Source organism: Falco punctatus (assembly GCF_963210335.1).
Source record: "Falco punctatus genome assembly, contig: scaffold_25, whole genome shotgun sequence".
NCBI lineage: Eukaryota > Metazoa > Chordata > Aves > Falconiformes > Falconidae > Falco > Falco punctatus.
This window is the reverse complement of record NW_027660064.1, coordinates 1325576-1346378: the sequence shown is the minus strand read 5'-3', so window position 1 is coordinate 1346378 and position 20803 is coordinate 1325576. Positions and strand designations below refer to the sequence as shown.

Genomic DNA, 20803 nt, shown 5'->3' with positions numbered 1-20803 from the left:
AGCTGCAGAGTAACAAGACTTTCTCTGTTGCTTCTAACTTTTTGGTAGATTTTAGATTCTGCTTTTCTTGCAAGAGAATCTACCAGGCTAAAAGAGAACCAACGAGGATGTTTCCTTTTTCTTGCGGGCAGATGAGACCTAAAAGCTTGGTATCCAGTCAGGAGTAGCTGGAAGTAGCAAAGGTACAGCAGCTCACTGAACCTGAACAGGGAAGGGTCCCACAAGCTGCTCCTCATGCCAGCCCTGGGCAGGATGAGTACCACGTGGCTGGCAGCAGAGTAACCCTTGAGCTTGGAAGTCCCCTGCCAAGGCTGGGCACCTATCGCTACACAGCTGCCAAAATAAACTATTTACTTGGCTGAAGTAACACAGCCCTCTGTAGGATGAAACACCGCAAGGACACCTACCCAGTTGTTCAGTGCCTTTTATCTAAATTGTGCTGAAGGCGGGAATATTATGGTGACAAACTATCTAGCTAAAACACAGCCCAGAAACACTGTCTCTGTTGCCAGCCAGCTGAACAGCTTGTGATCCCATGGCTGCGCGGTAAATGGTGCTGGCAGGGGATGTTCCTTACACCATCCCCAAGGGATGGTACCATTCAGACAACACTATCAGACCAAGAATCTTTCCCACCCCACCCCCACCCCCATTTTCTAGGGATGGCACCTTGTCCTGGATCAGGTAAGTGAAATAGCTGCTCTGTGCTGAGGAGTTCACTTTTTATTAGCACCTGGGCTGGGGCACAGCATAGTCCCTTCCATACCCTGTATGACAAAAAATCTTCATTCACAGTCTTCTTTGAGCCCCCTGCAATAGCCCCAGACAGCTCTGCTAATCCCCAAGGGAAGCTGGAGAGCTTGAGGCACAGGTCAGGGGGATGGGAAGGGACACTACATTTAGGACTGATTGCTGAAGGGTTTGAACGGTTTTAAAACATTGCTGTCTGTCTGTTAAATCCAGCTCTGGCGCCTTAGCTCCCACACCTCAAGAAAGTCTGAAACTTTGCTGTCTAGGTAAGAAAAAGAGGCACCAGACAGACAAGTTGAGACCTTTACCTATGGACAGCTATGGTGGAGGGCTAGCGTTGCCCTAAAAGATGACTGAATCTGTAGGGGAGCTATGTATGTAGCACAGTCAAGGGGCATGTCTAGCACATCCAGCTGTCTCCAGCAGCTGAAAACTCTTGTCTCTGCTCCTCAGCCCACTCTGTGCAGTTTTTATTCCTGAAGCTGTCCAGGTGCTACTATCCCATTCACTTCAGTACCTGCCTTAAAACAGATAGATCCAGATCCTACTGATCCTTGTCTCCCAGGGCACACCTGGTTCATAAGGAGAGGGACAGAGAAGCCTTGTGATTAACAAGTCCTGATCAGCAAAGGCTTAAGGTCCCTAAGAAACACTGGTAGATGTAACCCTGCCACAAATCCTGCCTGCGATCTTCAAAAATAACAGAAACACCCAGCCCCTGCTGACTGCATGGGGTTTGTTACTCACGTCCAACCAATGTGACTACAAGCCTCAGCATAGTCCCTTTACCCTTGACACTTCTGTTGGGCGCAAACAATTTTATGCCTCCCCAGGTCATTCAAATGTTCTCAGAGGAATGCAGTCCTGGTCCCTGTGGCCGCTCTGGGCGTTGGAGGGATGCTGGTTTACTGGCTGAGGTCTAGACACAAGATCAAGACTTTTGAAATGGGCAATGGACGGTGGGGCTCAGATGAAAGACCTCTAAAAGGGAAAGAAGATGAAAGTATCTGTCCCTTCAAGACTGAAACATCTGACAAAGAAATTGAGGTGCCCGTGCCTGGGAGGTAAGGAGGGGCAGAAAGCTGCGAGGTGGAGCCAGTTCATCACCCACCTTACTGCTTTGAGGTGATGCCTTGGGGGCAATAGCCAGCGCAGGTCCGTTAGATGATGCTCTGGCTCACTGCCCTTTATGAATGGGATTTGAGCTCAGATTCACTGCAATGTCTTTACGCTTTCTGAGACCACAGACTCTCAATGCAACCTGGGGCTGCTCCTGCAGAAAGGCCATGCTTTGAGCAGCAGAATTTGACAGCAGGTCTGCAGTGGTGGAATGGGGTGGGAGGGCACCGGGATAGCAAAGGCACCAGTAGGTCAGGACTGAGGGGCTTCCGCAGAGGACAGGGTTGGAAGGGTGAAGAAGGATGGGGTCCTTCCTTCTGTCCCTACAAGCCTGTCACTAATTATCTGGCCAACTAGCAGTCGGTAGCACAGGCTGAGCTGCTTATTCTTCTCTCAGCTGGCAGTGCTGGCAAGTTCCTAGTGCCCAAAACCCTAAAGCGAGTTAGCAGTAAGGCAAGCGTAGAACCCACTACTCCTGGGTGCCCTAGGGGAACTGCTAACCTGTAGAGAAATATATTCTCCATATAAATGATTCAGGAAGTTATACAGAGTATGGCACTGCTTCAGGAGGGCTTGTGGTGTCCCAGAGAGAGACACAGAAGCCGGTGGAGCCAGGAGAGCCTGTTCATGCCTGCCTTAGCATAGGGCACATGCAGGCATCTGGCCAGCCTTGCAAGAGCTCCTGTCCGCAGGACCTGCATCGCCGCCTGGAGCAGGCCCGCTACACACCGCAGCTGGAAGGGGCTGCCTTCCGCTACGGCTTCACCTCCAGCTACCTGCAGAAGGTGGTGGCCTACTGGAGGAACCCGTTTGACCGACGCAAGCAAGTGGAAATCCTGAACAAATATCCCCATTTCCGAACCACCATTGAAGGTGAGGGGGTCTCTGTGGCTTGAGCAGGTCTCACTCTGAAATGCACAGAGAGAATGGGGGGCTTTAAGAGGTTACTCTATTAAGACAACAGTGTGCATAACAGCTTAATGAAGGATCAGTAGTGGAGGCTATGTTATTAGTAACCCTCTATAGATTAAGATCATTGCACAGTGGTGATAAGATTAGATCTGCTTGAAGATGGGCTTCATCTGGCTCTGAACCTGCACTAAATAACAATGAGGTTTTCTTCTGCTATTGCCTTGAAGCCACCTTTGAAAACTGTAAAATTTACCCAGGCCCTGAGGTTGGAATATCCACCACCACCACCCAGTTTAGCCAGGTGAGGTTAGCCAGACTTTAGATAAGTGATCTGCAGGTTAAACTTATATCCTGCGCTTACTTTTTCCATGTTTCTCTTTTTATCACCCACACATTTTGTAATTTAGTCATGTTTTTGCACGTGTCTTAGCTGCATTATGCTATTCATTGAAGTGCAGCTGTACTTATATACTGTAAGACCAATTTCTCAGGAGGTGGATGCTCAGTCTCCTGTGACCCCAGTAACTGGGACTGGGATCAATACCTCTGTCTGTAAGTAAAAGATGAGACACAGGTAAAATACCAGGCATGTCCTTTCAGCTAGGCATCTTCTTGCCATGGGTTGATTGTGTACCTTCTGCTGTGAATGCTAATCACAGTTTTGCCACCCTCCTTCTTCAGAGTTTGGAACAGAAACTGTGATGGAACTAAGGCTTTAATTTATCTGTCTGGATGTGTGGCAGGGATTGATATCCATTTTATCCACGTGAAGCCCTCCTATGTCCCTCACAGTTGAGCTGTTCAACCTCTGCTGATGGTCCACGGCTGGCCTGGCTCCTTCTACGAGTTCTACAAGACCATCGCTCTACTCACAGAGCCAGCTGAGCATGGCCTGAATGAGGGTGACATGGTGTTTGAGGTCATCTGCCCATCCATCCCAGGATATGGCTTCTCTGAGGCACCACACCAGAAAGGTGAGCGATGAAAAGGCGCTGTTGGAATTGCCAGGTTCTTGGAGCCTCAGTCATCCCTGGCCCTCACCAGGGAATGCAGTTTGTGAATGCAGATGCTTGGCTCTGCACTAACACCCATGTGGCTGAGGCTCTGGGGCTGGCTGTGGAGATCTGGAAGGTAATGGTAGCTGGAAACCAGGTCTGCTTTCCACTTTATCCACTTTATCCACTTTCCACTGAATTTCCATCTTGTGTTCACTGTATTGCCAAGGAGCAAGGCAGAGCAGCATAGCACACTGTGCCTTTACACAGCAGCATACTCATGTGCCTCTGTCAGACCATGATCTTTGGCCAGGGGATGATACACCAAGACAAACAGGTTTCCTCTGTTTCTCTTTACCTACAGGCTTTGACAGCAAAGCAACTGCTCGGAAATTTCATAAGCTGATGAATAGATTGGGCTCCAAAGAATACTACCTACAGGGAGAAGACTGGGGATCTCTTATTACCACAAACATGGCCCAGATGCTGCCACAGTGAGTAGCAAAGGGAATCAGTGCGGAGAAGGTTTCTCCAGTTCTTACCCTACCTTCTGGCTCCACGGTCCGGGTCCTGCCTTCTGTTTGCCCTGCCTCTCATCGCCTTCTGCTTTGTTTTCTCCAGGGGTATCCCCACCCCTGTGCATTCAGTCATATTCACGTGCTTTGCATTGACAGTGGTATTTGCATTCTCACGCTTTCTAAATTTCATAGAATCATAGAAGCATTTAGGTTGGAAAAGACCTTGAAGATCATTGAGTCCAACCATAAACCTAACACTGCCAAGTCCACTGCTAAACCAGGTCCCTAAGTGCCACATCTACACACCTTTTAAATACCTCAACCACCTCCCTGGGCAGCCTGTTCCAATGCTTGGCAACCCTTTTAGTGAAGAAATTTTTCCTAATATCCCATCTGAACCTCCCCTGGCACGACTTGAGGCCATTTCCTCTCATCCTCTCACTTGTTACCTGGGAAAAAGTGACCAACACCCACCTTGTTACAACCTCCTTTCCTGTAGTTTTAGAGAGCAAGAAGGTCTCCCCCAAGCCCCCTTTCCTCCAGACTAAACAAGCCCAGTTGCCTCAGCTGTTTCTCATAGGACTTGTTCTCTAGACCCTTCACCAGCTCCGTTGCTCTTCTTTGGACACATCTTTCTTGTAGTGAGAGGCCCAAAACCGAACACAGTATTCGAGGTGCAGCCACACCAGTGCTGGGTACAGCATCACTGCCCTTGTCCTGCTGGCCACGCAATTTCTGACACAAGCCAGGATGCTGTTGGCCTCCCTTATCTAGGGAAGAGTTGTACAGAGAAAAATGGAGTGCTGTTTGGCTTCTCTTTCACTAGGCATGGAAGTAAGCTCTGCTGCATTTTGATTTGAGACCTCAAGGATCATCATTCTAAATCAGGAAGGAGATAAATTTAAAATTGGCAGGGAGAAAAGGAAGGAGCTCAGCCTTTCAGCAGCTGATCAGTACCACGAAGTATAGGACTTTCCTGGATGGAGATGGCACCAGCTGTACCATTTTTAACTCTCCCAAATTTTTTTTGGAAATCACGATAAATGTGAAGGGCTTATGTATTTGGCTTAGTGAAATGCTTCTATTACAGCTCCCGTCAGACTTATTTTCTAGAAAATTTGGAAACAGAAAATGGCTTGATTTAACCTTCTATTCATTAACTTGATTTCAGATCTGTGAATCTTATCTTCGCTGGCAGAGAAGGTTTGAGAAGGATGATTTCCGTGATGCTTGGGGCTTATATACCATGGCTCATAGGCTTTACTAGGGAAGATGTTCGACGTATGTATCCTTTCATCCAGAAGAATATACATGAACTATTGCGAGAGTCTGGATACTTACACATCCAAGCCACCAAACCAGACACTGCAGGTAATGAACCTTCTCTATATCACTATGAACTTTGTATACTGACTGCTTAAGGCGTATAAACACATAGTTGAACAAAAGCCAACCATGTTTGAGAAGCAATGAATTCTGGTGACTGAATGCAAGACATGGGGACAAGAGCTGTGTAAAAGGAAGTGAAAAGGAACCGCTTAAAGAAAGACGGAGACTACAAATATCACTTTTCAAGGTCTGTTAAATGGCATACCACTTCTCTATGGCAAAGAAACCCTTTGCAAAAAGCCTCTTAAAGTAAAGCACAGGACCCTGACATTGAAGCTTCTAGAAATAAATGTGGATGAAAACAAGAAAAATACCATAAGCAAGTGCAATGTGAAACTTGCAGAAAGGTAGACACAGCCATAATACCTGAAGCCAGAAGCATGATGTAGTGGGACCAGTAGATAAGGAGTCTGAAGAAAGGTATGGCCATCTCAGAAAAGTTACATGATTTATTTGTATAATATTATCAAAGATTATGGGGTATTCCTTTATTGAAATAAACCCTCATCAGGAAAGACAGCAGAGTTGTCTCAGACTGGCATCAGGTACGGAGACCATAGAAGGAATAGCACCCCATCCTGGCATTTAACTGGAAAAGAGGAAACTCAAAGTGAAACGTCAGCTAATGCCTAGTCTGTTGCTTGAACTGATTGCAATATCAGAGAAATAAAAGGAGACAAACCAGATACCAGGTTGGGGTTTTTGGGGTTTTCTTTTCAAAAGCCAAACAATGAAGACAGCCCCCAGAAAAACAAAGACCAGTATGTCTAGTGTCTGATCAGAAAACTAGCAGAAATGTTTTTAAAAGGAGAATTCATTTACAGGTGATAATATCACAGGGAAATCATGCTTCAAATATCAGAGCTCTGGCAGGATCAAGAAGCTGTGGATCTAGTAATGGAACATATTTAATTTCCAAAAAAATTTTTGTTGAGGTTCCTTCCCCCAGTGTTCTTAAAGACATTAAACTGCCTTAAGAAAAAGATTAAGTTCATGGGTTAATAACTAGTTAACATGAGAATTCATGAATATAAATAAGTAAGCAAGTTCCAGGGGAGAGAGAGTATCACAAAAATCTGTGCTGGCACCCGTACCTTTCAATATGATCTTAATTTCTCTACAGATAAAAGTTAATGGTTAAGTGAAAATCTGACACCTATCCAGGGTTTGGTTTAATCTAAAGATAAATGGTTTGGTAACTCTCTGCAGTTAAGTGACTGGTTGATTAAACTGGCCAATAAAAACTGATGTCAACAAAGACCAAAGCAATTTAAGCAGAGGAAGAAAATCACAATGGGCTCTAGTTTGGTTGCTGCTATGTGAGAGAATCCAAGAGTCAAGGACAGTGCTTTGAAACGTCAGCCAGCTCAGACTTTAAGAGAATCTTACAAACTCTTAAAGAAAGCAAAAAGAGAGTAAGACAAAACACTAAATCCATGATATTTAGAATCTGTTCCACCCCTGTTTCATTAATATATTTTATAATCAAAAGAATACAAGAAGGGGAGAAAAAGAACCCTAAAGTGACCAAGCAGCTTCCCTACAAGCACTGTACGTAGTCTAGGACTCTTTAACCTGGAAAAAAAGAAGAGCAGGGATTTTGTAGCACACTGTGAAAGGCAGAAAATAAATAGGGGGAAAAAATACATATTCCCTGCTTAGTCTCAAAAAATATCTATATTATCAGTTTAGTTCTCATTAGGCAGGTTTAAAGCAAAGCTACAGTATTTTCACTCACCAGAAGCTGTGGTACCTAAGATGTGTACAGGTTGAATCATTAGTAAGCTGCAAACAAGACTGGTATTTCTGAGCATCCAGTCCATGAAAGTTGAATACAGTGATTCGGAGACAGCTTTCAGCTCAGAAAATGCTCACCTCCAGACTGGTCATATGTTAGCTGGCACATTTTAGCCTGCCCTACCTTTGCTGGTCAAAGCATTTACATGACTTTGATGTGTAGCAAATCACTTTAGGCCTGACAGCACAGGGAAACTGTTGTGCCAATGCACAAACTTACTTTGCATTAACTATGTCCACTATTAAATTGAAATCACATTGTGCATCATCTTCTACGCAGTCATTCAGTGCTAAAGTCACACTAAAATACACTTGAGAGTAGGCAATTCTATGGATACTGTAAAACTACAGCCTAGAGTGTGGTACAGGAATTTTCCCAAGGCAAGCTCTACCACTGCTGAAGTAATCCCCACCCGTTTTACAGGTTAAAACACAGATATAATATGCTGTGTTTATAATGTTTGTTAGCATTCCCCAAAGGCAGGAGCAGATAGCAGATACACACCACTCCACTGTTGTTTAAATTACATAGAAAGTGAACAGCACTCAGGGTCCCAGTTAGCCATCCTAAGCAGGACAGTGCTCCCAAACAGTTTATCTGAAATTTCTTTTCAGAGTGTAATCCCTTTACATCTGAATTTGCTCTTTCTGCCACACATTACCAAGAAGCCCAGAGGATTTTCTTAACTCCTATTTTCTTTTGTATAGGAATTGCTCAACTTTATAGTGCTGTCAGTTATAGCCAAAATTCCATTGGGGTGAACTTTTCAAGAATAAAGTACTACCAGGGCTAGTAAAACGCACTCTTTACTGAATTCTCATAGAAAACTCTGAAGAATTGATGTAAGTCCAGTTTAACTCCCACTGAAGTATTTGCAATGCCAGGCAACTGCAATGGTTCTCTTCTTCTCTTGAATTAGGTTGTGGACTGAATGACTCCCCTGGGGGGCTTGCTGCATATATATTGGAAAAATTCTCTACCTGGAGAGATAAATCATTTCTGCATAAAGATGATGGAGGCTTGGAAAGGTAAGAAAACAGGTGCTCTTCCATGAGAGGACTCATTAAAAGAATGAGCAATGGTAACTAATGAGGAGATAGGTAAAAGACTGGCCAAAGCTGAATTTTGAGCATGAAAGGTTACACATGACAAGTAGTAGTGTAAACTTACAGCAGACCGCCTGCAAACTACTGCTTCAGCACCGGGCAGTTTTGCTCTGGGCACATGGGTGCCAATTAATTTGCTGCTTGAAAACAAGTGGAGAACAAGAACAACTGTTCTTCAGGGCATGAGCCCAATATAGCGTATTGAGAAACAGCTTCCAATGAAACGTCTTCATCTTTTTCTATCAATAGCAAATACACTCTTGATGAGCTTTTGGCCAATGTGATGATTTATTGCGTGACATCCTCCATTGTGTCCTCAATGCGATTCTACAAGGAGAACATCTCCAAGGACCCTGGTCTAACAGGTGATGCCAGGTAATGAAGTGGTAGGTGTAAGAAAGATTTGCAAATGAGATTGAACCACGTTTGCCTGTATAAACATTTAGATTACTTTAAAACAGCAAACTTAAGTTGTTAAAAAAAATAATCTAAGTTCTTATTTTCTTTTGATAAAAATAGTTGAGTCATTTTTCTTTTGAACCTGTAATTCACACAAAGTAGCTTGTAGCCAAGACAATGCAGCGGACATATCAAACTATATTCAGTCTTGTGTTCAAACTACAGGTCTATATACTTAGTCACCAAACAAATGTGATCTCTGGCTCAGTTCAGTTAAAACAAAACAGAAAATCAGGAGCATTTCCAAGAGAGACGTTTAAACTGAATTAGGAAGCATACGGCTTAGTGGTGGATAAAACTAACGACTGCAAGTGTTAAGCACAAACTTGGGGAAGCAATCTGGAGAGCAGTACCTTCTAACAAACCAAGCACCTTCTAACAGCCACTGACTTTAAGATGACTATAAGAGAGGCTGACCAGAAAATGCTGCAGAACGGAATTCCATGTGATTGATCACACAAACAAATAGAAGAGTCTTTTCCTTTGTAGACCGAGCCAGCTTACCTTTCCTCAACTCATTCGTTACGCTGGTACTATAAATTCTAAAGTAAACTTGAGCAGGCTCATTTCTGACTGTCACAAAGAGGTGATGCGTCTTGCCATTTATCGCAAAACTGTAAAACAAGGTAAGTTTAAAAATAGGAAACGTTTCAAGATTGAACCGTGTGCGAAGTTGGCTCTACTTTACGTTTTTGGGTATAATATTCTCATACTCAAGGAGACTCAAATACAAGCAAAGCTTTTCAGCAGAGTACAAACCACAAAATGTGTCGCTGCAGTGAAGCTCTGCCAGCTGACTGTGGCAATTACTAGAGTCAGGAGGTTTTTATAGAATTTCCCCAGGACTTTTTTCAAAAAGGCACTTAGTTAATGTCCTCTAGGTTTGCAGTGTATGTTCCCACAGGGACTGCAGCTTTTTCCTCAGGAGCTAGTACATACACCACGGGTCTGGGCAAAGGAGGTCTTCAAGAACATCATCACTTACTCTTACATGCCACGTGGAGGGCATTTTGCTGCCTTTGAGGAACCAAAGCTTCTGGCACAAGACATCATGCACTTTGTCAGAAAGGTGGAACAGCTGTGAACATGCACTTTAGATACATATATAGAACAGAAGCAAGTTGTTCTGCCACCAGCAGAACCTTCACTTTGAGGGATCAAATAAATCCAATGTAATCACATAGAGAAAACAACATTTCATTTTGATAATCATTACAGTACTAAAATTGTTAATGAAGCTCTAAAGCTTTTCTAAAGAATAAAAGAAAAAACCCCAAAATAAGCAACTTGTCTTCTTTCACTCCCGGCACCGTATCATTGCTGCACTCATAGTTCAAGTGTAACAGAATACATGAACGGTTTACTGCAGTAACACTGCACTCATCTGGGGAAGAGAGTAGAAAGAAACCAGCCCCTTGATCCTTAGAACGAAGGCTTCTGTTTAAAAGCTTCTTTAAACACTCGAGTGCTAGCGTCTGAAATATGCATCACAAGCAGCTTTGGTGGAAGTGTAAAGGGTTTTGATCTCCTGAGCACAAACACTCCTACGTTCAAGTTATGTTTCATTCAAGAGACCAGGAATTACATATTCAAGTGGGCAGCTGCACACAAGGCAGCTTTCTTCATTCTAACAGGTTTTCCCCCTACGGCTAGCTTTAGCAGCTACTACACTATGTAAACAGATGTTTAATGGATAACAAGGCAGAGACAGCGTTCCTAGTGTGCTCCAAGCTCAAAAATACCAACTTAATTTCCTCTTCGTTCTTTATCATTCCATTCCAAATGGTAAAGTTAAAATATGCACCAAGCGTAGCAGGTTACTTCAACCTTTACCCTCATTTCAAACGATTCTTATCACACCATCGTGCAATTTTTGCTAGCAAGAAGCTGCAAGCAACCTTGCTACCAGTAGGCTCGAGTTTCTCTTCAAATGGGATAGGGCTGTTTGGAGCTGTTAAGCTCACTACATTACAGACACTTCTAAGTAGCTGACTGAAGGTTAAGTCCAGCTGACACCTAGTTTTGACACACTGTTCAAAGCTCTCAAGTGTTTCTCACCCTCCCTCCTTCTCCCATTCTGCACTAGACACCAGGCCAGAAGAAAGGGCTCAAGTTCTGCTCCCAAGTAATACCTTCTGACTTTGAACAGGAGTTTGACAAGTAAAGATAGTGCTGAACTTGATCACACTCGCCTCACCGCCTCTTCACATTTCATAAACATTGAAGAGTCTAAGACTTAGAAGTAAAAGCAAGCAAGAAACTAACTTTTATTGTTGTTGTCTTAAGTGAGAACAAGCTAGCATATTGGGGCAGGAGTCCTATGCAGGAGCGGGCTGGAAACTAATGGGAGAAACAGCTAGGTATTGTGAAGGAGAATAGGAAAGATAAACATGGTTATCTAGTGTTTAATAGGTGTCTGCATGCTTGTAGAGATATATAGCTGTGCAACGGCATGAATGATTCCTGCCCTGAGCCTGGTGGCGCATACAGCTGCGGTTTGTGTCCGGGCTCAGAGATGTAAATAGGGGCTTCTCTGTTTTGGTGGAAGTGTTTCTCTTTGCATAAAAAAAGAGGGAACGAAGGGAATGACCCCAGAGGTATGTTCAGAGAAGGCACACTATGTTTCGAACTTTTTGACTGAACCAGTTCTTGTTTGGTGTGCCCTTCCACCTATGTATAATGTTAATCCAAAAGAAGATGATACTGTTTACACTTTGAATGTCGATCATTGTCTTTCTGTAGATGCTAATGTAGTAGGAGGCTATGATGGGAACGTGTCGCAGCGGTTCTTCTCTTATCCGGAGTAACAGCAGGGAAAGCATTAAAGAGTTAAATCACCTTGTTTGGTAGGCAGTTAAGCATGTGAGTTAAAATTGCCACTGCTTTTTGTTGTTGGTTCAAGGACATGGCTGTGAGGATTTGGATGGTATGTGCTGCGGGGATTTTAGGCGCCCCATTGCAGCAACATGGTATCAAAATCTGAGAAGATGTCAGCCTTTTTTGGCATCCATTCACTCAATTGGCAGTATTGTTTGTTTGCTGTTACCTTGGTTGCTGTCATGTTTGCAAGGGCCCTGCAGAACATGGCAAACCTGGTCCTAGCTGTTCAAAAACAAAAAGGGGCAATTGTCAAATTGTACGGAACAGAGACAGCGGGTTATTTTGACACTGATAATATGTCTCAGTTGGTTTTTTATTTGTTCTATTACTTATACCTTGTTTTTACTCGTTCGGTTTCAAAGGTTCTTTTTGTGCAACAGGAAGGGGGAGATGCAGGAGCGGGCTGGAAACTAGGACCATGCGTGGCAATCCGTTTGCTGAGGGGAATGTGCTCGAGCTTGTCTAGACAACAATTAACATGATGAGGCATGTTTGCAGAGCACAGGGGAGTGGGAGACGGATGGCGCCAAGGATGGCGCCAAGGAAAGGTAACACCTTGCTGTTAATTGATGGCAGCTAACCACCAATCGGGGATTGCCTAGTATGCAAGGCTTAGCTTCAAGAACCAATCTGTTTCAAACGCGCAGCTTCTGAAAGTGTATAAAACCTCGTGCTTCTGTACAATAAGTTGACATTTGCTTGCATCAAGCTGCGTCCCGTCTCTTCATTCGCCGCAGTCCTACTTCCTCTGAAGAGGGTTAGAGCAGAAACCGCTTGCTTTTAGTTCTAACTGTATATCTAACTGACCGTCAAGGCTGTTGGGCTAAAGGTTAGTAAAAAAATAGGAAGACGTGCTTCCCCACTTCCACAGGGCCAATCAATCTCTTTTTGTCACCAGTACAAGACCTCCCAATTACTCAGAAGTCCCACTCTTTGTTTGGATTATTAAGTAACTGAAATTGAGTTATAGAGAAGTCTAATTTTATCAAATAGATAGGCAAACACTCGAGTACTCACTCAAGCCTGATCAGACTACAAAGGTCTCCTTTTACGGGTAAGAATGGCTATAGCCTTTTTAGTAAAGGCCAAGTGTATTAATTAGTCATGTACATTACCCAGAGAGAGTCCCAAGCAATCAGCTAATTTAGTAATGGCCACATTAAAACTCGGGAGGGAAAAGGTTTATCCAGTATTTGCCAGTTCAGCAAGTACACAGCAGGAAAGTTTTACTCCCAACGCGCCAATTAGTCTCCTGTACCATAACTCAGGTCCCCAAAGAATCACTGTATCTTTGTGCAGCTGTGCCTTAAAGGGTAATTGCTTTCAACAGCCATTCAGGAGATGAAAACAGATGGACACGGTTGAACTACAGGAAGGTAGTAGATGCCCTGAATAAAGGATCCAGACAGACAAGAATACACAGTTGTATTTGATAAAGTTATCGCTTAAAGCGGCACCAAAGGTTATTCGATATTCCATTAAAGTTCTACAGAGTGTGGGTCATTCGTGAAAGCCTTTGAGCGCCGCTGGTGCTTGAAACCAGACATAGTCCTCCCAAGTAGAGGTCACATGCTGAGGAGCCGAGGCACTTCTGTTGATGTCTCCATCGCAGGACAAGTTAACAGCTAGTTTCCTCCCTCGAGTCGGCACTTTATAGTTGAGCTTGGGCCAGAACCAATCAACACCACAATCACGGTGTCCTTGGAGCATAACAACAGTGCCCATGACAGGGAGAGCCTTCAGCTCACTGAAGACATCCGCAACAAAGAGTGAGCGAAAGAGCTTGCTTGAATTTGCTCAGCTTGCTTGAATTTGCGCGCCGTTGGTGGAGCAGGAGACTCCCCGGCCGCCCAGCGCTGTTTTGCTTACTTGTCGCTTGCTTTAATAAATCACATTTTCTAATTGGCCAGTCTCTGGCATTTCATTGGACAGGTAAACTCTAACAATACCTCTGGCACGACCGATTTCCCTCCAACAACGAACAACGGTAATGCTGGGGAGAGGCAATACAGTTCACCGACTTACACCCAAGCTGGTATTTCTCCTGCAGATGCCTGCTCTGTTTCAATCATGATTTCATGCCATCATACCTCAAAAGCATTATTCTCCGGAAGCCAAATCACGACCAAACACACGCAAAAACTACGCTGGCCTTAACGCCGAGCGGCTCTGCCTGCCGGTAGGCAAGCTGTAGCGCTCAGGGCTGTGCCCCCCCGACCCCAGACAGCGCGGTGCCCCCCGAAAGCCGGGCTGCAGGCAGGAGCCGCCCCGGGGCCAGCAGCCACCAGCAGGCGGGCAGGAGCCTCCCTGCCTGCAGAGAGGGGCTGGGGCTCGCCCGCTCAGCGCCTCGGGGGGCAGCCAGGGCAGGGGGAGCTGAGCCCCACCGGCCTGTGAATACGGAGCCTCTGGCAGGGGCCTGCGAGCTGCTGGAAGAAAACGGGCTGCTGAAGGGGTAAGGCTCAAGGACACCGGGGTACAATCACTGTGGTGGGGGAGATCCCGACCTCCTACTCAAATGGCCCCCCGAAGAGAGTGAACCCCCCCGCCCGGGGAGCATGGGGAGGAAATTTAAAATGAACTCTACCTTTAAACTGCAGCGAGAAGGCAACTAACCCATAATTATCTCGTAGGTGTAGGCTTTGGGCAGAACTAACCAACTTCACTGTGTAAATAAGTATCGTGAGTAAAACTACGTGTGCAAGTTAGGAGGAGCGACCCCCCTTGCACCCGGCACCGCAATAAACACCCCGCTTTATAACTTACCCCGAGTTACAGAGTTTAATTCCGCACGTCAGACGGAATAAGCAGCCTTTTCACTAAGCAATTAGTTCTTCACCTACCATTTCCCCAGCTGTTCCCTCGCCTGAATACGCTCAAGTATCGACCTGCAGTAAATATCCAGTTTTCAGGCAGATACAGTTGACCAGAAAAGCTGGTCATTCAGCCTGTGCTGTGCACAGGGGAGGTGTCACAGCTCTCCTGCATCCACATCTAAGTCTTATCTTCTAAGCAAAATTGTGGTGTCCATGTTACATGATGGGAGTGATGGCGCATATCAAATTGCATGGTAGGAAGCTGCCTGCATTTTTCTGTTTGTGACCTGAGTGAACATTGGTGAAGTGACAGAAGAAGTCTGGTAAGCGTACCTTCGTGGAAGGAGAGTAGGAGGAACAACCGTTTGCTACAGCACGTGCTGGAGCTGCCTGGCTGGAGAGCTGCTTTGCTGGGAATAGCCAGAGGGTCTTGGCAGAAAGTGAGCTGAGAATGAGCCAGCAGGGTGCCCTGCCGGCTGAGAAGGTTAACGGTGTCCTGGGCTGTATGAAGAGCAGCATAGCCAGGGGACTGAGGGAGGGGATTGTACGCTGCTACCTGGCAGTCCCTGGGTTGTGTCCAGCTCCCTGGGGTATAATTTTGAGGCCCCAGTGCAAGAGAGAGTGGTCTTTCATCCGTGAGCGAGTTCAGTGGAGGGCCATCAAACTTTGCCAGGAGCAGGACTACTTGCCTTTTGGGGAGAGACTGGGGGAACTAGATAGAAGAGACCCCTCTAGCAGCTCCAGGTTCCCAATATCTTATTCCCCAGGTTCGTCCTAATAGCCATCCGTGGTCATTAGGCTGCAGGATTTCTAGTACATAACAAGCTTACAGTTGCCAAGATGGGGGTCCTCTACGTGTCTATCCCAGCTAGGAGCTGGCGGATTGCATCCTCCGGGTCCCCATGTTATAGTTAAGAATCTATTTTTAATGGCTACGTCCCAGTTTGAAGCTATGGTTTCACATCCCCAGTATGCACAGTAATAGTGATTAGGGAAATTGCAATAGCTTTTCCCTGGATTCGAACTGGGGCAGAGATAAAAAGGTTTTATTGTTCTTTCTCGTCGACCGGGTGGGTCTAGTTCATAAAAGACTAAATCTTCCAATTTAACTTGGAATTTTGGGGATCCGGCTGTCACGTTGTACCGAACTTCTATTGAATCTTCCCATCAACCTAAGGTCCAATTGAAGGGTAATGCTCATTTTTTTTTGTTTTTTTTTAAAGTCATGGTAATCAATACCATTAATAGGATACTAGCTTTCATTTCCCCACTGTTCAGTACCTCTCTGCCTTCCTCGTCTACTCTTTTGCAGAGAGCAACGGGATATCAGTATCTTCTCGGCAGCAGCAGGTAGTCTTGAGGGGAATTTTGCTGTTATCCTGTCAATAATTTCCAAGGTCTAAAGAGTTAGTTATCTCTTAAATATATTTCCACCTGTTTGGTTGTTGTGTCCGTTTCCAGGCGAATCTTATAGTACACTTCTTAAAACTCTGTACCAGTCTGTTTCATGTACTTCCCAAAGTTCAGGTACTGACAGTTCCCACCCACAAAATAATTTACGAATTTCCACTTGATCCTCTGGTCCCCTGGTACGTATCGAATCATTGTGACATTTCATACAGTAAGGTTGTCTCTTAAATGAAACACAGGACCAATCTCTATTACAATTTAGACATCGGCAAACAACCCAACATACATGTCTGGAAGTGGGGTGTTTTAAGCAGGGTATTCCCCGGACATCTCCTATTCTGGGTGATTCGGGTATCTCCGTCTCTGTGTTGTTTTGCGGTCAGCCAGCAATGGTGAGACAGATAGCGATGTCCCAATAACGTCCTTCACACCGCCCCGTGGCTCAACATTGCTGCTCCGTGGGTGGCATAGATAGAGAGAGAGAAAAGATTCTGCCAACTATACAAAGGAGGTTAACAATCTTTATCTAAGCATTAAACCCATTTACCATTATCAATAAACAATAACAGGCAATAACTACAAATGACTAACAAGAACTATAAATCCCTAACAAACGTTAGCTAACAACTCAAAACTCAAACATGTCATAAGCTAATTTCAAAACATTATCATAACAGGATGACATAACAAAGCACAATAAAACATTTCTTAGCATATATAAGGTTTGTTTGTGGGGGTTAAGAATCAAGAGCCAAGAGGTGGGCATTTAAAGGGGTAAATTTTCATGCCCCTTTAAGGTTAGGCTGCGCATGCATTTTCATTGTGCAGTTTTGGTCAGGGCGTTAGCCTGAATCTTGACCAGGAGGGTCACGGACCAATTCGTTTGTCTTGCCACAAACAATCCTTATCATTTTGGAAAAGATGGGAGCAGGAGACGACACAGTCTGTACGGTTTTGCTGTTCAGCCTTTGTCCCATTGTGACTACAGTAACCATCAGTATGTGCTTTTGTGAGTGTTTTTGGTCACGCCGGTACAGAAGAGTGCGATCTCTTCCTCGCAATCCGCCCCGAGAAGTGGAACCCATGGGATACCAAAGCAGAGTGCGAGAGACTGTTATATAAACAAAAGAAAACTGTTGACCTCCAGCAGTTACCATGTGACTTGTTATTTGTTTCTGTTCATTTTCGTTACCTCGTGAAGAAAAATACCAAGGACCAGAGACAGACTATCGTGGAGGGAACAGATGGAGTTACCACCCCGACATTATTCAGGACCATGCTGGACTCACGAGTGAAGAAGCCTGTTTTCCACCTCACATGAGACTTTGCTGGACTGTTATTCTGTTATTCAACTTCTAGTTCATGTTTGTTAAGAAATTGTTATTTGTTGTTTACTGGTTGTCAAATGATTCATTGAATTTACTTTACATCTAACACACGGTTTTCAAAATAAATCAAAAGGGTTGGGTAATACATATAATAATAACCTACAAAAACAAAACCTAAAAACAACACTTATAACTATACATTCCACTTAAGTAATAAATGAACTATAAATACTATAGTTTCTTTAAGCATTTTATATATATATATATATATATATATATATATATACATATATGCGTCACTACCATGGCTAGACTACAGGGATTTCGCATGCGCGGTCTTTCCAGATTGTTCCAGTACATTCTGTGGGGTTTAAAATTGCGCATGCGCATGTTCAAAGGCATACACGATGAAAGATGGCTGCTGAGTGTCCAGATGAAGTCTTGGACCCATTTCCCGAGCTTACCACTCCGGTAAGTTTGTTAATGGTAACATTTATGGCACTATGGCCAAATGACAGGTCCTTGCTTTCAATGCAATGTTTTCTCACCATCAGACCGCCACGTCACCTGCCAGGGAGGAAGGGTCTGGAGTGCGCATTTCCCCCTCTGAACATCCCGTAAGGTGAGTGTTTTTTAAACGTCTAACCTGTATGGTTCATTATAAAGGGGAATCAAACCCCCCCTTTTTTTTTTTTTTTCCTCGTTGTTTAGGCAGAGGGTGCGTTTTTCTGCTGTCACACGTCAAGAACTTATGGCGGAGGTGGAAAAGTATAAAAGATGTTACCACATCCCCGTCTGTGCGTTCCTGATGGTTGTTTTCTCTGCTATTCTACTTGTATTCTTCATCAGCCTACATTGTTGTATGAATTGTTAATAGTTAATTATTCCCAGATTCCTATTTGCTGTTAAATTGTTATTGTGTTAACTATATAATCTGTATTGTCGACTGTACATTTCGGCGTACTACTAGAATTTGTTTAATGCCATTGGGTGAAATCATAATAGCAAATTGCATGTTAGTTACAACGTGTTGAATTAATCTTATAAAACATGGAACAGCACATGGCAAAAACAATAAGGTGGCTAAACCACATAACAAAATAGGATTCGTTTTACCCAGGGGCTCCCGAGAAGCCAGGAAAACAAGTCAATATTCCAGTCTTTCCGAGTTCGGATGGAACATGGGCTAACTTCCCTGTCTCTGATGTGATTTGTTTAACTATCTCACCATTGCCATCAATTTTCAAATAACAATTGGAAACATTTAATTTACCACAAACACTTCCTTCTTCGGCTAGCAGGTAATCGAGAATCATTAGAATAGTTTGGCTCCTGATCTGTACTTACAGTTTGGATTTTACCATCTGGTATTAAGGATAATTCCTCCTTTCCTACCTCCTCTGCTGCTGCAGAGTGTCATCTGCACATCCCATAACAAGTCACCCTCATGGTAAAACACACAGATTTACATTAGTAGAACTGCTACAGAGTGTATTTTATTTGAGTTTTTCTGCCAATATTCCCCATAGCCTTGCTGAGCAAGGGATATTGTTTTACCTGAACTAGGCAGACCTTCCCCTTATCATTTTTACTGTAACAGGTAAAGCATTTTTTCCTTACCTGGAATTTATTTCCAGATATGCCTGGTTAAAGATTTCTTTTCCACTTAAAGATTTTGGTGAATTTGGCATTCTTACTTGTTTTCTTAGTTTGTACTTTAAAGGTTTCAGGATATTTTCCTGGTGGCCAGCAGCTCCCACAACTGTAACAAATTCTTTTCACTGAAGTTTAACACCAAATAAGTTGGTTTTGTATTCACCAACTTTTCTACATCACGATTACCTTAGTAAAAATCAACTCGAACCTTTATCCAGTCCTATTCACAACTGACTTTCAAACATCTAAATTTCCCCATCAGAGATTCACCTTTACTCTCCTCAGACCCGCTGCCTGCCCTAGAGGGGCCGTTACCGGTCCTGTTGTGCTGCAAATGCTGCAGCAATCGGGGTGACATTGTCAGGTCCTTCTGCTCAATCATCAGCAACAGCAACCCCCTCCTCCCCACCAGCAGAAGGGTTCGGGGCAGGAGATGCTCTTCCTGCTCTGCAGGTTACACAAGCCTGCCTCTGCAGCAGCACTTCTGTTTTAACTCTTTCTTACCCTGAATGCACATCTGCTACTTGTTGCTTTAAGTCTGTGTTATTACATATCAGCCTTCGCAGGCAAACAGCAAACACCCTGCCGTGCATCCAGCGTGACTCAGCCGCACCTTCGAGGGGGTACGGGGCTTTGTACAAACTCACCCCAATACTTTAACACTTTCACAGGGTTTTTTGACTCTCCACCCCCCCGGCTTCAGATCTTACATACATTAGCACAAGTTTTTTATCTTACAACGTGTTTCATTCTGGTTGCTCCATAGAAGGAACCACAACCTCCCCTCTGATCCTTTTCCATTGCTAATATTAAGGGATCTTGTGGAGCTAGGTTAATACCACACTCTTTTGCCACTCTGGGTGATTCCTCAGAGTGAAAAACATACCAGCATACATTACTTCATCCCATTTTTCCTCTCGCCTTAAAAATAACATTAATTTTAGCAAAACATTATAATTCAGTGTGCCGTTTAAGGGCCATTTTCTCTGTCCCCTAACTTATACAGGGGCCACCACTGATTGCAGTACTTAGCCAAAGTTCTCTTATTCACGCTTCCCCCAGCTGCCCCCCCCATTTCCTTCCAGTGACCTTTCTTACTATTATCTCAATCGCTATCCCAGCCACAGAGACTCTAATTTCACTTACGGCTCTCTCTCTTATCCCAAGGCGTCCAAACCTTACAGTCAGGGCATTCAATTTCTTGTCGCCACCATACATATAATAATTCTTTACACCATATACACTTTAAAACATACAGAGGTTCACATTCACCCCTCGGATGTTCAAGACAATAACCACATACCAACATTTGTAATATACTGAATACAGAAATGTTCTCACATTTCCAGCATAAATGAGTATAACAATTATTAATAACCTTGTAATTATTAATTAAAAGGCCACTTTTCTCCACATTCCAGCTTATAAAGCGGCCACCATTGATTACAATATTTTATCAATGTTTTCCTATTCACATTTCCACCAGCGGATCCTCCAATATCCTTCCAATGACTCAAAACACACCCTAGCGGATTTTTCTTTAAAATCCCACCACTCTGCTTTCCTCCCATTTTTCCCAGCTTACACTCACAGAACACACTTATCACTTACAGAATTACTACTTACAAAATGCAACACACAGGTATCTTTCTACAGCAACACCAAGAGCT

General features: G+C 44.0%; 1 protein-coding gene and 1 pseudogene across 2 annotated transcripts; both read left to right on the top strand.

Moving 5' to 3' along the window:
• Positions 1-550: 550 nt before the first annotated feature.
• LOC308058131 (epoxide hydrolase 1-like) lies at positions 551-4288 on the top strand (annotated as a pseudogene). Its single transcript has 5 exons — positions 551-684; positions 1584-1797; positions 2562-2742; positions 3525-3755; positions 4141-4288. The product of its transcript is annotated as an epoxide hydrolase 1-like (transcript).
• Positions 4289-5322: 1034 nt separating this feature from the next.
• LOC308058142 (epoxide hydrolase 1-like) lies at positions 5323-10183 on the top strand. The gene is given in 5 exon segments (XM_080412130.1): positions 5323-5665; positions 8401-8509; positions 8837-8962; positions 9928-9961; positions 9963-10183. Coding segments are annotated over 5 exon segments (594 nt in total). The 5' UTR covers positions 5323-5508; the 3' UTR covers positions 10131-10183.
• Positions 10184-20803: the final 10620 nt, after the last annotated feature.